General features: G+C 50.4%; 1 protein-coding gene across 2 annotated transcripts in view; it reads left to right on the forward strand.

Moving 5' to 3' along the window:
* TNFRSF8 (TNF receptor superfamily member 8) overlaps window positions 1-16,336 on the forward strand; it is a 79,857-nt gene that overhangs the window by 35,388 nt on the left and 28,133 nt on the right. For both annotated transcript variants that reach the window (XM_030805471.1, XM_030805472.1), the window contains 5 exons: window positions 3,926-4,078; window positions 9,135-9,225; window positions 9,611-9,774; window positions 11,460-11,576; window positions 15,170-15,322. In XM_030805471.1, coding sequence (XP_030661331.1) covers window positions 3,926-4,078; window positions 9,135-9,225; window positions 9,611-9,774; window positions 11,460-11,576; window positions 15,170-15,322 — 678 coding nt within the window. The remainder of the gene's footprint in view (window positions 1-3,925; window positions 4,079-9,134; window positions 9,226-9,610; window positions 9,775-11,459; window positions 11,577-15,169; window positions 15,323-16,336) is intronic.

Raw genomic sequence — 16,336 nt, forward strand, 5'->3', positions numbered from 1 at the left:
CACTTAGCTTAAAGCACAAACACATTGTACAGCTGTACAAAAATATTTTCTTTATAGCCTTATTCAATACACTTTTTTCTATTTTAAAATTTTATTTTATTATTTTTAACATTTTTAAATTAAAAGCTGAGACACAAACACCTACATTATCTGAGGCCTACACAGAGTCAGGATCATCAGAATCACTGTCTCCCTCCTCCGAATCTTGTCCCATTGGCAGGGTGCAGTGACTCACACCTGTAAGCCCAGCACTTTGGGAAGCCAAGGTGGGCAGATCACTTGAGGTCAAGAGTTCAAGACCAGCTTGGCCAACATGGTGAAACCCTGTCGCTACTAAAAACATAAAAATTAGCCGGGCATGTTGGCATGCGCCTGTAATCCCAGCTACTCAGGAGGCTGAGGCAGGGGAATTGCTTGAACCCGGGAGGCGGAGGTTGCAGTGAGCTGAGATTGCGCCACTGCACTCCAGCCTGGGCAATAGAACGAGACTCTGTCTCAAAAAAAAAAAAAAAAAAAAAGAAACGAATCCTGTCCCATTGGAAGGTCTTCAGGAGCGGTAACATGCATGGAGTACCATCTCCTGTGATAACGATGCCTTCTTCTGGATACCTGCAGAAGGACCTACCTGAGGCTGTATTACAGTTAACTTTTTTTTTTTAATAAGTAGGAGTACACTGTAAAATAATGACAAGGCCGGCTTGGTGGCTGATGCCTGCAGTCTCAGCACTTCGGGAGGCCAGGCTGGGAGGATCACCTGAGGCCAGGAGTTTGAGACCAACCTGGGCAACACAGTGAGATCCCCATCTCTACACAAAATAAAATAAGTTAGCTGGGTGTGGTGGCATGCGCCTGTAGTCCCAGCTACTCAGGAGGCTGAGGTGGGAGGATTGCTTGAGCCCAGGAAGTTGAGGTTGCAGTAGCCGTGATCGTGCCACTGCACTCCAGCCTGGGCAACAGAGCAAGACCCTGTTTCAAAAAAAAAGGATAAAAAGTATAGTACAGTAAGTACATAAACCAGCAATATAGCTTTCTATCATCATTATCAAGTATTACGTACTATCCATAATTGCGTGTGCTACGCAGCACTTTTATACAACTGGCAGTGCAGTAGGTTTGTTTACACCAACATCTCCACAAACATGGGAGTAACGCATGTGCTATGATAACCAATTGCTGTGGCTATGACATGACTAGGCAATAGGAATTTCTCAGCTCCATTATTATCTCATTTTTTGTTTTTTTTTTTTTTGAGATGGAGTCTCGCTCTGTTGCCCAGGCTGGAGTGCAATGGTGCAATCTCGGCTCTCCGCAACCTGGGTTCAAGTGATTCTCCTGTCTCAGCCTCTCAAGTAGCTGGGATTACAGGCATGCGCCACCACGCCTGGCTAATTTTTGTATTTTTTTTAGTAGAGGTGGGATTTCACCATGTTGGCCAGGCTGGTCTTGAACTCCTGACCTCAGGTTATCTGCCCTCCTCGGCCTCCCAAAGTGCTGGGATTACAGGCGTGAGCCACCGCGCCCGGCTTCCATTATGATCTTATGGGACCATCATCATATATGCCATCCATTGTTGACTGAGATGTTGCTCTGTGGTGCGTGAAGGTATCGTTTCTAATGTTTCGTTCTGTTTTCCCTCTTTTCTGCCTCCTTGAGTGTTAGTTCTCTTTGCATTCAGAGCTCCTCTTCCTTGGCGCTGGTTTTCCTCTGATGTTTGCTGACTTCTAGTTCTGTGCACATCATATCTCATGATGCAGGTGGTCTGCAAATGGGGCTTCTGAAACCCACCTCTGAGGGCCATGAGGCTCAGGTGGGGCTGCAATAGTCTCTTTGCAGGGAGACGCGTGGCCTCTGGCTCTGTGGCATGAGTCGATGAGGAGCTATCCAGCGCCTTTACCCCTTCTTCAGCGAGTCCCCCTTGGCTGCATTCTGGGCTGTGGTCTCCTTCAGTCTGATCTCATCTGTCCTCTGCCTTCCGTATTTCGGGGAGTTGTCTTCATTTCTGATCTGCCAAGGTTGCCCCTTGTTGGTCTCCAGGCCTGTTACAAATTAATTATCAGTTTTACCAGTGCTATTTTTGTTTTGTTTTGTTTTGTTTGAGACGGAGTCTCGCTCTTTTGTCCAGGCTGGAGTGAAGTGGGACGATCTCAACTCACTGCAACCTCCACTTCTCGGGTTCAAGTGATTTTCTTGTCTCAGCCTCCCCAATAGCTGGGATTACAGGCGCACACCACCACACCCGGCTAATTTTTGTATTTTCAGTAGAGACAGGGTTTCACTATGTTGGTCTCAAACTCCTGACCTCAGGTGATCTGCCCACCTCGGCCTCCCAAAGTGCTGGGATTACAAGTGTGAGCCACCACTCCCGGCCTAGCTGTACTTTTTATGTCTGTTAACCAACCTGTGATTTCCTGCTTTTCCTGCCAGCAGTTGTTATTATCTGTCTTTTTGATTCTAGTCATTCTAGTGGATGTGAAGTGGTATCTCACTGTGATTTTGACTTGCATTTCCCTAATGGCTAACGGTGTGGGACATGTTTCATGTGTTTATTGGCCAGCTGTGTATCTGCTTTAGAGAAATGTCTATTCCAATCCTTTGTCCATTAAAAAAATTAATAAACTATTTCTGGCCGGGCACGGTGGCTCACGCCTGTAATCCCCGCACTTTGGGAGGCCGAGGCGGGTGGATCACCTGAGGTCAGGAGTTTGAGACCATCCTGGCCAACATGGTGGAACCCCATCTCTACTAAGAATACAAAAAATTAGCTGAGCTTGGTGTTGTGCACCTGTAATCCCAGCTACTCAGGAGACTGAGGCAGGAGACTGCTTGAACCCAGGAGGCGGAGGCTGCAGTGAGCCGAGATCGTGCCACTGCACTCCAGCCTGGGTGACAGAGTGAGACTCTGTCTTAAAAAAAAAAATTAATAAACTATTTCTTAGAGCAGTTTTAGGTTTACAGGAAAATTGACAGAAAATACAGAGTTCCCATATACCCTTTACCCCCTTCCCAGTCTCCCACAGTTTCCCCTATTTTTTTGTTTGAAACGGTATCACTCTGTTGCCCAGGCGGGAGTGCAGTGGTGCAATCACAGCTTACTACAGCTTCAACCTCCTGGGCTCAAGCGATCCTCCCACCTCAGCCTCCCAAGTAGCTGGGACTACAGGCATGTGCTACCATGCCTGACTAATTTTTGTATTTTTTTTTTTTGTAGAGACGGGATTTCACCATGTTGCCCATGTTTTATAGAGATGGGATTTCACCATGTCGCCATATGAGGACAAATGATCCTCCTGCCTCGGCCTCCCAAAGTGCTGGGATTAAAGGCATGAGCCACTGCACCCAGCCTCCCCTGTCACGAACACCTTGCATTAGTGTGGCACGGTTGTTAGCATTGATGACCCGATAATGATGCCTTATTATTACTAACTGAAGTCCATAGTTTACAGCAGGGTTCACTCCTGGTGTTGCCCATTCTAGGGCTTTAGACAAAAGGATGATGACATATGCCCACCATCACCGTGGCATCCGGAATATTTTCACTGCCCTAAATGTGTCCTGAGCTCGTCGGTTCATCTCTCCCTTCCCCTGAACCTCTGGCAGCTACTGATCTTTTTACTGTCTCGATAGTTTCGTCTTTTCCAGAAATGTCATGTAGTTGGAATGACAGTGTGTAGCCTTTGCAGACTGGTGTCTTTCATTTAGCAATACGTATCTGAGTTTCCTCCATGTCTTTTTTTAATTTTTTTGCATTTTAAAACATTGGTACATTAATTTATTTTAATTTTTAATCCAATTTTAGTGGTCACCAGGGGGTTGAGCTGGGAGGCGGAGGCTGCATTGCGCCTGCCCTCTCCCCCTCATCTCAAGAGCTCTCTGGAGAGATGCCTTCCTTCTGTTCCCCTCTGTGACCCCTGTCTGTGTCCCTTAGACGACCTCGTGGAGAAGATGCCGTGTGCATGGAACTCCTCCCGTGTCTGCGAGTGTCGACCTGGCATGTTCTGTGCCACGTCTGCCGTCAACTCCTGTGCCCGCTGCTTCTTCCATTCTGTCTGTCCAGCAGGGATGATTGTCAAGTTCCCAGGTCAGTGTCCCCACCCTTGACTCAGGACAGAGATCTATGCTGTTCCTGCTGCACCTTCCACCCACCCCAGTGCACTATTGACTTCCAACCTCCCGCTTCCCGGAGACTGTTGGACAGATCATGTCTCCTTGGGTGATGGGCCAGGGATGTACCCAGCACCCAGCCCTTCTGCTGCCCTCCCCCACCTTGTGTTCCAGGTGCAGAGAGACCCTGCTGTCCCCTGGCATAGACCTGGCTGGAGGAGGTCTTGCTTTGGTTTGAGGCTCAAGGCAGAAGTTATCTGATGCCCCATAAACAAGAAGGAAACCTCAAGTCTCTGTCCTGGGAGTTCCCTAGAAGATTGGTGTTGGCGTCCCCCTTTCAGGTTCAGGGCATTGGGAGTTAGAGGTGCTGAGAGATCCGGCCCCAGGCTCAAGACTTGAGAAACTTGGGTTTCTTTTCCAACTCATCGTGTGACCTCAGACAAGTTTCTTACCTCTCTGACTTCTACTTCTCTGATAGTACGAAGTGTCAGGGCTGCTCTTAACCAGAGAAGGGGTATGGGCCACAGAACCTGTCTGGGTGGCGTTGGGACCATCTTCCAGAAGGCAGGCATGAGGAGTGGGTGGGCTTTGGAGCACAGCACAGAGTGGCTGCCGCAGCTGCAGACTGTATGGAGCTGGGGAGATGGGCTCAGAGGCAGCCCTGTGTCCACTGAGGAGAAAAGTGCCACAAAGTACCTGTGGTCCCTCCCCCAACCAGGTCTTTCTCTGGAGTCCCATGCCCTGTTGTGCAAACCTGGGGATTGGCAGTCACCCCCATCGCTACCAGTGCCTGCCCCTTTTGTCCTTCCCCGCTTCCTTCATCCCTCACAGCCAGCCCATCCTCAAGTCCTGTAGACTTGGCCTCCAATTATCTTCCCCACCTTCTCACCCCGAATTCCTTCTCTTGTACAGCCCCCATGGCAGACAGCCAGAATGACCCTTGCAAGACCAAATCTGAATGTAATCCTCTCTCTCTCTCTCACACGCACACACGCACGCACACACACACACACACACACACACACACACACACACACACACACGGATATATACCTGAAATGCTTCAGTATCTTCCTGTTACTCTAAAGATAAGGACACAAGCCCAGGTGCGGTGGCTCACGCCTGTAATTCCAGCACTTTGGGAGGCTGAGGCAGGCAGATCACTTGAGGTCAGGAGTTCAAGACCAGCCTGGCCAACATGGTGAAACCTCATCTCTACTAAAAATACAAAAATTAGCCAGGCCTGGTGGCAGGTGCCTGTAATTCCAGTTACTCAGGAGGCTGAGGCAGGAGAACCACTTGAACCTGGGAGGCGGTGGTTGCAGTGAGCTGAGATTGAGCCATTGCACTCCAGCCTGGGTGACAAGAGCAAGACTCCGCCTCAAAAAAAAAAAAAAAAAAAAAAAAAAGAAAACTCCAGGGACTCACCATTGATTGGGTCCTTCAGGTCCCAAGGCCCCCAGTTGACCTGCCTTCTTCTCTTCATCTTTCAGAGCTTTCTTACATTTATTTTGTACATAATATCCAGGGCTTTCAGCGGTTCTTGGTGGGAGGATGAGGGGAAAATGTGTCTGTGCCATCTTCCCAGAATCAGAGTCTCAGGATGTGATCCCAACACAGCCCCCTCCTTTCTCCCTGCCTCAGCTCTCAGCACCAAGCCCTCACTCTCTGGGCTCCACCTGCGCTGCCCTTCTTCCAGGTCGGAGGACGTGTGCGCTTCTCTGTCCCACCCGGCCTCTGCACGTGCTGTTCTCTCTGTCAGAGACACCCTTCCCTCCGCATTCACTTAGTCAAATCCTACTCAGCCCTGAGCTCTCCACCCCACTTCCTCAAGAGGCCGTCCCTGGCCTCTCACTAGGGAAGCTGGTAGCACTGTGTCCTTTGCAAATGTGGATACATACCTCTGTCTGTCTCTTGGTTTGATCAATGTCTGTCTCCCTTCCTGGCTGGAAGCTTCCTGAGGGCAAAGACCATGCTCCTGGTGTTCATCAGCACCTCCCCACTGCCTGATCAAATGCTAGGCATGGCACCTGCTCCCCATAGAAATTCGCTGAATTAAGATATGGAGGCACCTGACAGGGAGAGCCAAGCTGGGGGTGGGTGGAGTTCAAATCTGGTCAAATTCCAGGGTCAGGGGAGAGCGCTCTGCTAAGGAATGATGGAGGCCTCCACCCATAAGCAGGGGAGAGTGCTGCAGTGGACTGGGTGGCAGATACGTAGGATTTTGCAAAGATTTGCAACTGTGGGGCATGTTCCCACCCGTCTCTGGACCTCAGTCTCCCCATTTGTCAATGAGGAGGTGTAACTGAAGGCCTTGGGGGCCTCTCCAAAAAGGCCAGACTTCCAAAAAGTTTCCAGCTCAGAAACTTTTGCATCTTTGTGAAAAACATCTTGAGTTCAGTTGTTCCAGCCAAGGCTTCCTGCTGGAGGGACTGTCTGGGCGGTGTTCCTGAGACTGCCACACGGTGGGCGCCAGAGGCCTCCCTTTGCTGCCCCTGGACCCGAGCTGCCCAATGCAGTGCCACTGGCCCGTCGCACTTGGCCACGCACTTAAAATGCAGCTAGGGGCCGGGTGCGTTGGTTCACACCTGTAATCCCAGCATTTTGGGAGGCTGAGGCAGGCGGATCACTCGAAGTCAGGAGTTCGAGAGCAGCCTGGCCAACGTGGTGAAACCTCGTCTCTACTAAAAATATAAAAATTGGCCAGGTGTGGTGGTGGGTGCTTGAAATCTCAACTACTCAGGAGGCTGAGGCATGAGAATTGCTTGAATTCAGGAGATGGAGGTTGCAGTGAGCTGAGATTGTGCCACTGCACACCAACCTGGCGACAGAGTTAGACTCTGTTTCCAAAAAACCCAATAAAAAATAAAAAAAAATGCAGCTAGGTCCGTATTGAGAAGTGCTGTGTGTACAATATGCACTGGATTTCAAAAACTTGGTATAAACAAGAATATAATTAATTACTTTTTATATTGATTGCCTGCAAACATGGTAATATTTTAGATATACTGGGTTAAATAAATATACTATGAAAATTAATTGCACTTATTTCTTTTTATCTTTTAAAGTGTGGCTCCTAGAATATTTGAGCTGACCTATGTGACTCACATATTTCTGTTGGACAGCACTGTTTTAGAAGTGTTCTAATCTCAGCTGCCAAACCCTGGTTAATCTCTGGGGTCCCCTGTGGACTCACCCATGGGGCAGCTGTCTGGGGTTGTTGGTTTTTTTCCAGCTGTAAAATAGAAAGCAGTTTCTGCCTCCAGTCAGCCAAGCCCCAGGCTAAGAGCCTTCACTGGCTGTCTCTCCTGAAATTCTCAAGTCTCCATAAGACAGACAGTATTAGCCCCATTTTCCAGGTGTGGAAGTCGAGGTCCAGAGATGGGAGGTAAATTGCCTGCAGAGACAGAGCAGGAAATGTCTAAGCTTAGGTGTTGTCCCTCCACCGTGCCACAGAACACGAGAGGTCAGCATTGCTCGCACTCACCTCCACGGAAACCTTCAGAGCGAAGTCTCACACATACAGGCCACCTTTTTTTTTTTTTTTTTTTTTTTGTGACGGAGCCTTGATCTGTCGCCCAGACTAGAGTGCAATGGCATGATCTTCAGCTCACTGCAACCTCTGCCTCCCAGGTTCAAGTGATTCTCCTGCCTCGGCCTCCTGAGTAACTGGGATTACAGGTACCTGCCACCATGCCTGGCTAATTTTTTGTAATTTTAGTAGAGATGGGGTTTCACTATGTTGGCCAGGCTGGTCTCGAACTCCTGACCTCATGATCCGCCCACCTTGGCCTCTCAAAGTGTTGGGATTACAGGTGTGAGCCACCGTGCCCGGCAACATACGGGTCACCTTCTAAGTGATGGGATGGGAGTCCAGATGGGGGTAAGGACATAGCATTTACCATATGTCATGCAGTGTGATGGGCACCTCACATGTACTCTTCTGTTTATCCTGATGACAGCCTGGTGAAGAGTGTATGATTATAATCATTTGACTGGGCTAGGCACGGTGGCTCATGCCCGTAATCCCAGCATTTTGGGAGGCTGAGGAGGGTGGATCACCTGAGGTCAGGAGTTTGAGACCAGCCTGGCCAACATGGCGAAACCCCGTCTCTACTAAAAATACAAAAATTAGCCGGGCGTGGTTGCAGGCGCCTGTAATCCCAGCTACTCGGGAGGCTGAGGCAGGAGAATTGCTTGAACCTGGGATGCAGAGGTTGCAGTGAGCCGAGATTGCATCACTGCACTCTAGCCTGGGTGACAGAGCAAGACTCTGTCTCAAATAAATAAATAGATAAGTAAATAAAATTGACTTTCCTGGCACAGTTAGGACATAGCAGGAAAACTCAGGGGCACTGGATGGATGATGTGTGTGTTTTCTTCTCCACTCTGCTTCCGTCCAGCATTCTTCAGGACTCCTTGGATTGCAAGTAGCAAAATCCCCAATTTTTTAGCACATGTAGCTTAAAAGTCTGGGGATAGCTCTGAGAAGCTTCAGGCATGGCTGGATCCAGGGCTCCATCTTGCCCCATCTCTCACCTCTGTTTCCCTCTCTGTTGGTTCGTCGGCAAGATACTTACTAGCAGCTCTGCCCAGCGCCAGTGGGAAGACAGCTCCCCTTTCTTACATTTTTAATATCCAAAACCAAAACCTTTAAATCCCAAACCAGAATCTTTAAATTCTGCCTCACAGGCTTGGGTCACATGTCCGTCCCTGAACTGGCTTATCGTGGCCAGAGGAATGGAATGGATTGATTGGTCCAGCCTGGTCTCATGGCCACTCGGGAAAGGGGGTTCAGTCGGTCCTGACCCCTAACCACAGATGCTGAGATCAGAGGGAGAGTAATTCCCCAGGGAAAGGTAGGCTGCTTTGCTCCGAAGAGGAATGGGTGCCAGGCAGGTGCCACCTCCAGATGACTACTGCGTTTTCCAATGGCCCCATCTCCAACTCTGGCCTGTGGTAGTGAAGGGTGTATTCCGGGAGACTTTGGGTCCCCAACACTGATTCTGAAGGCACTGCTGTCCCCCCTGCAGGCACGGCGCAGAAGAACACGGTCTGTGAGTCGGCTTCCCCAGGGGTCAGCCCTGCCTGTGCCAGCCCAGAAAACTGCAAGGAACCCTCCAGGTGACTCCCTGGCTCTGCCTCGTCCTCTTCCCCCAAGCTGGCTTTCAGATGAAGCTGTCCCACCCCACAGGATGCCCATGGTACAACTGGGCTGGGGGTGTAAGCGGGATTCAGCCCATGGTGTCAGGACTTCGGGGTGCCTCTCTGCCAAGCCCCTCAGATCATTTGAGGCCCTAGGGTGTGCCCAGCCCTGCCCTGAGCACATGGGAGACCCACAGGGCTTAGAAAACACAGGGCCTTGCTCCCAGGAGCTTACAGTGGGCCCGCCAGAGGCAATGGGCCGAGGGCCTGGGACCCCGTCTCTGTGGAAACTGTTATTCGTGAGCACAGGCCTCCCTTGCCCCATTGGCAGAATTATCAGTCCCATCTCTGGCTTCTTCCCCAGTGGCACCATCCCCCAGGCCAAGCCCACCCCGGTGTCCCCAGCAACCTCCAGTGCCAGCACCATGCCTCTAAGAGGGGGCACCCGCCTCGCCCAGGAAGCTGCTTCTAAACTGACAAGGGCTCCCGACTCTGCCTCCTCTGTGGGAAGGCCTAGTTCAGATCCAGGTAATTTCCCCATGAAGCTGTGGGTCGTCTCCCTGGGGTGCCCGATTAGTGGATGGCCCATGAGTGGGGGTGTTTAGAGCAGGCGGGCACTGATCTGTGGTCTTTTCCTGGTGGGGAGAGAAGACAGTGGCAAGGTATGATCTAGGGCTGAAAGCATCGAGGGGCAGAGGTAGACACCAGAGGGCTCATTCATTTGCCAGCAGTGCAGAGGGCCTGCCTTGTGCCGGGCACCGGTGCCCCATCTCTCCCTCTATTTCCCTCTATGTTGGTTTGTCAGAGGGAAATGGGTCCCACTCTGCTGTTGTGACACTTGCAACTCAGCTGGCCAGCCTCTGCACGTGTCCATCTGATGCCCTCCTGGTCCCCATGGCGAAGGGTCGACCCTCAGTCATTTTTGTTTTTCTTTTTTTTTGAGACGGAGTTTCGCTCATGTTGCCCAGGCTGGAGTGCAATAGCGCAATCTCGGCTCACTGCAACCTCCACCTCCTGGGTTCAAGCGATTCTCCTGCTTCAGCCTCCTGAGTAGCTGGGATTACAGGTGCGCACCACCACGCCTGGCTAACTTTGTATTTTTAGTAGCGATGGGATTTCACCACGTTGGTCAGGCTGGTCTCGAACTCCCGACCTCAGGTGATCCGCCCACCTTGGCCTCCCAAAGTGCTGGGATTACAGGTGTGAGCCACCGCGCCCAGCCTATTCCCTTTTTATTACTGAATAGCCCTCCATGGCGTAGATATGCCGTGCTCTGTGTATCCAGTTTTTGGATATTTGGGTTATTTCTGCCTTTGGCTATAATGAAGAATAAAAAATACATCCTTGCGTGCATGTGCTTTCCTTTCTCTTGGGTCAGTTTTGTAAAAAAAATGAATTTCTGGGACTTCTAACAATTTTGGGTTGGAGCTCTTTTCCTATAGTTGTACCTTCTCCCGCTCCATGGCTTTGCGTATTCTCTCTATGATGTCTTTTGTTTGTTTGTGGTTTGTTTTTTTGAGGTGAGTCTTGCTCTGTCGCCCAGGCTGGAGTGCAGTGGCGCGATCTCAGCTCACTGCAACCTCTGCCTCCTGGGTTCAAGCAATTCTCCTGCCTCAGCCTCCCGAGTAGTTGGGACTACAGGCGCCTGCCACCACACTTGGCTACTTTTTTTTTTTTAGTAGAGACGGGGTTTCACCATGTTGGCCAGGCTGGTCACAAACTCCTGGCCTCAAGTAATCCACCTGCCCCAGCCTCCCAAAATGCTGGGATTACAGACGTGAGCCACCGCGCCTGGCCCACACGGGTCTTTAAAAGAGGGAGATAGGAGGCATCCAACCCCTCCCCGCCCAATACCATTCTGAACAGGAGTTACGCTAGTGTGCTGAGCTCTCAGGGAAGCTGTTCCCAAAGTTTTGAGCAGGGGAGTGACAGAGCTGTGAGACAGGGTTGGGGGAAGCTGTGGCATGGTGGCCTCAGGAGGAACAGTGGGCAGGGGCTGGTTGCGGGGCAGTGAGTACCCTCCTCTCGTGTGGAATGCACGCAGCATTCCTGTCCTCTCTGAGCCTCAGGACTCCCTCTGAAAGGCCGGACTGAGCTGACGTGCGGAGTTTGGGAGCTGGCCACGGTGAGGGATGGGGGGCTTCAGGGTTGGGTGGGGAGTGAGGCCTTTGCCAAGGCGGCCTGGCCTGCAGCTTCTCTGCTTGTTTCCCCAGGTCTGTCCCCAACACAGCCATGCCCACAGGGGTCTGGTGACTGCAGGAAGCAGTGTGAGCCCGACTACTACCTGGACGAGGCCGGCCGCTGCACGGCCTGCGTGAGCTGTTCTCGAGGTAAGGGCCTCGTCCCTCCCCGGACCTCAGTTTACCTCTCTGGATTTTTGAACTTCCAGTAACTCCCCCTCATGTTTGCGGGTTTTTGATGGGGGTTGCCTCTTTTCAGAGGGCTTCCATTTGCATATTATTTCCTTCCAGGAAGCATTTGTGAATCACCCACATGTTCCAAACTCGGCTCATTAATGTTTGTAACTACTCTGTGATTCAAGGATTGTGATCATTCCCCTTTTACAGAGGAGGAAACGGAGGCTTTGGGAAGTCAGGGAACTTCCAAGGGCTGTGGGCTGGAGTTTGAACCCAGACAAGTGCCACCAGGTTCCAGGTTCTCGTCCACTCCACTCGCTGCCCCTATGAGCCACTTCTTTTTTTTTTTTTTTTCCCCAGACAGGGTCTCACTCCTTCACCCAGGCTGCAGTTGCAGTGGTGCGATCATAGCTCCCTGCAGCTGCGACCTCCCAGGATCACATGATCCTTTTGCCTCAGCCTTTCAAGTGGCTGGGACTATAGGCACACACCACCATGCCTGGCTTAATTTAAAAATTTTTTTTTCATAGAGATGGGGGTCTCACTATGTTGCCCAGGCTGTTCTCGAACTCCTGGAGTCAAATGGTCCTCCCACTTTGGCTTCCCAAAGCGCTGGGATTATAGACGTGAGCCACCATGCCTGGCCTGTGAGCTGCTTTGACAAGCACTTACTGAGTGCGCAGGCACAGCACGATACGAGTGTGGGGCTTCCCTGTGCCCAGCCCATCACAACCTCCCAGCACCAGCAGCACCCCGAGGGTCATGAGGGCAGGGGGTGTTGCTCGAGCCACAGGCTGCTGTGACTGTTAGAGGCCCTGGCTATTCACGGAGGTCACTGGGAATGTGTGAGTCTGTCTCCTTGTCCAGAGCTTCTTTTGGGCAGCAAAGCAGAGCGAAGGGTCAGGGGAGGCCAAAAAGAACCACAGACACTGTTTGTTGTCATTGGAGGTCTCTGTCCTAGTTCCTAAGGCTGCATAGCAAATTTTCTTAAAACTTAGTCATGAAAACAAACCATTCTTTGTACTCACAGATTCTGTGAGTCAGAATTCAGACAGGGCACTGCGGGGACAGCTTGTCTCTGCTCCACAATGTCCGGGGTCTTAGCTGGAAAGCCCAAAAGCTGCGATTCAGGATCCTCTGAAGCCTCATTCATTCACCTGCCTTGGGGTTGATGTCGGTTCCTGGCTGCAGCCTTGGTTCCTTTCCATGTCGGCCTCTTCGTGTCTTACCTGGGGCTTCCTCATGGTCTGGTGGCTGGGTTCTAAAGGCGAGGTCTTTTTCTCTTTTTTTGTATTTTTAGTAGAGACGGGGTTTCACCATGTTGGCCAGGCTGGTCCCAAACTCCTGGCCTCAAGTGATCCGCCCGCCTCAGCCTCCCAAAGTGTTGGAATTACAGGCGTGAGCCATTGCGCCCGGCCATAAAAGTCTTGAGACAGAGAGACAGGAAGAGAGAGAGAGACAGGAAGAGAGAGAGAGACAGAAAGAGAGAGAGCGAGAGAGAGAAAGAGACAGAGAGGGAGAGAAAGTGACATACAGAGAGACACAGAGAGAGAGAGAGGCAGACAGAGAGACAGAGAGGGAGAGAGACAGAGAGGGAGAGAGAGAGACAGAGAGAGAGAGAAAGAGCGCCAGAGAGAGAGACAGAAAGAGACACAGAGAGAGAGACAGAAAAAGACACAGAGAGAGAGACAGAAAGAGACACAGAGAGAGACATAAAGAGAGAGAGGGAGAGGGAGAGAGAGAGGGAGAGAGAGAAGGGGGAGAGAGAGAGACAGAGAGACAGAGGCAGCAGCCACATCCCCTTTTATGACCTAGCCTCAGAAATCACACAGAACTTCCACCACTTTCTGTTTGTTGAGACAACTACAAATCTCACTTGAGACTGAAGGAAGGAAAACAGTTGTACTTCATGACAGGTAGGAGGCAAAGGCTCTGGAAGGGCCAGAAACATCACTGTAGACATGTTTTGGGAAAATACAGTCTGCCACAACCACCATGTGGACACACGGAGAAAGAGGAGTTGGCTCTGGGCCCAGTAATTCCTTCAGCTCTCCTAACTGAAGCCCTACGAGGCAGTGGAGTGGCGTATTAGTAGCTAAAGGCATGAGCTCTAGAACCTGCGTGCCGGCTTCAGATTCCGCCTCTCCCGCTTGATAGCCTATAACCTCAAGCGGGTTTCCTAACCTCTCTGTGCCTCAGTTTCCTCTGCTGCAAAATGGGCATAGTATTATCTATCTCAGAGAACCGTGTAAGAATTAAATACATGATTGTAGGTTAATCTGGGTAGAGTGCTGAGACTACTGTCTCACATATACTCAGTTATCTTAAGAGCTATAATAATGATAATAGCTGCCATTGTCCCAAATGGTTTCATTCATTGCTGAGCTCACGCGCACCCTCTGCACAAATTCCCCAAATCCTGCCCAGTTTCCTTGCTCTGGAGGTTGTAAGAAGAGACTGTCCAGCCCTTATCATTATCATGCTGGGTCTCTAAGTATCTTGCTGATTGATAACTACTCTTGAGGAGAAGTTGCATTTGCCTAATCTACTGATGCAGTCATTCTGAATTTACCTCTAAGTGGAGCGTTGCAAAATATTCCCGAACACATACAAATGCATTATTACACTTATTAAAAATAATACCTCTACTACCATGTTATTTTGTTGCTTTTGGAGAAAAAAAAATCTTTTTTTTTTTTTTTTTTTTTTAATAGACGGAGTCTCGTTCTGTCGCCCAGGCTGGAATGCAGTGGCACTATCTTGGCTCACTGCAACCTCTGCCTCCCGGGTTCAAGTGATTCTCCTTCCTCAGCCTCCTGAGTAGCTGGGATTACAGGCGCGCGCCACTAGGCCTGGCTAATTTTTAGTAGGGACGGGGTTTCACCATGTTGGTCAGGCTGGTCTCGAACTCCTGACCTTGTGATCTGCCTGCCTCGGCCTCCCAAAGTGCTGGGATTACAGTTGTGAGCCACCACACCTGGCCAAAAAATCTTTTTATTATTAAACATTTCAAACATATTCAGATATAGAGTGAGTCAGAGATAGCTATGTCCTATCACCCAGCTTTAAACGGTTATGGAGTCATGGCCAGTCATGGCCCCTCTGCACCCATGACCACTCACCCCATCCCCTGGAGGACTTTCTTTTAACAGCTGTATGGAGCGTAGTGGGCATGTGGTAAAGTGCATAGATTAAAGGATGTGATTTGATAAGTTTTAACAAATGCATGCAGCTGAGCAACCAGCCATCCCCCTCTAAAAGTTACCTCGGGTTCCTTGTCACCATTTCCCACCCCCTGCTTATGGTCACCATGCAATAGCTTGCATTTTCTAGAATTTCATCTAAATGCGACATACAGAATGCCCTCCCTTTGGCCTGCCTTCTTGCACCCTGCACAATTATCTCGAGCATGCTGGGAGAGCTGCTCTACGGCATAGTCAGACGAGCATTTATTTTCTTGTTGGATGACCCTTGGACAACTGCTTCTCTGTCCTCCTGGGGGCTCTCTGGACCCCCTGCCCTTGCCATCCTGATCTTTCTCCATGACCCTCGTCTGTGTCCCTTAGATGACCTCGTGGAGAAGACGCCGTGTGCATGGAACTCCTCCCGCATCTGCGAATGTCGACCTGGCATGATCTGTGCCACATCAGCCACCAACTCCTGTGCCCGCTGTGTCCCCTACCCAATCTGTGCAGCAGAGACGGTCACCAAGCCCCAGGGTAAGCAGTTCTCACCCCAGGCCTCGACCACGGGGTGGAGTCTGTGCCCCGACTGTTGTGCCTCTCCCCACCGACAGCCAGGGGTGGGGGAAAATGACCTACACCCTTGGCTGTTAATTAGGTCAGGTTTGGATTCTGGTTATCCTTTGAGTAGTCAGACCCAGTGAATGCAATGATAAAATCCAGTTTTAGCATTTTGGTAAGAGATTCTGTTGATTAAAAAAAAAATTATTCCTGAAATTATTGGGCTGGTAAAATCTTTTTTTTTTTTTTTTTTTGAGATGGAGTTTCGCTCTTGTTGCCCAGGCTGGAGTGCAATGGTGCAATCTCGTCTCACCACAACCTCCACCTCCTGGGTTCAAGCAATTCTCCTGCCTCAGCCTCCCGAGTAGCTGGGGTTACAAGCATTCACCACCACAGCCGGCTAATGTTGTATTTTTGGTAGAGACGCGGTTTCTCCATGTTGGCCAGGCTGGTCTCAAACTCTCGACCTCAGGTGATCTGCCTGCCTTGGCCTCTCAAAGTGCTGGGATTACAGGAGTGAGCCACCATGCTCGGCCCCGGGCTGGTAAAATCTTGACCTGTTTGCAAGGCTGTTTTATTGACTTAGAGAGATGAATATCAGGTTTCTGAAGAGGTTTCTAACAGGATGGTTGGCTTTACCAGTGTGCAGGAAACTAAAACCCTGACAGTTTTTTGTTTTTTTTTTTAAAGGGCTTTGAGAGATTTTAACAAATTTCCAGGTGGCTTAAAACAGATGGAAGAGTGATGACAAAACCAAGGGGAATGGCCGGGCATGGTGGCTCACGCCTGTAATCCCAGCACTTTGCGAGGCTGAGGCAGGTGGATCACTTGAGGTCAGGAGTTCAAGACTAGCCTGGCCAACATGGCAAAACCCCGTCTCTACTAAAAATACACAGATTAGCTGGGTGTGGTGGTGGGCACCTGTAGTCCCAGCTACTCAGGAGGTTGAGGCAGGAGAATCGCTTGAACCCGGGAGGCATAGGTTGCAGT

This window comes from Nomascus leucogenys, chromosome 24 (assembly GCF_006542625.1).
Source record: "Nomascus leucogenys isolate Asia chromosome 24, Asia_NLE_v1, whole genome shotgun sequence".
Classification (NCBI taxonomy): domain Eukaryota; kingdom Metazoa; phylum Chordata; class Mammalia; order Primates; family Hylobatidae; genus Nomascus; species Nomascus leucogenys.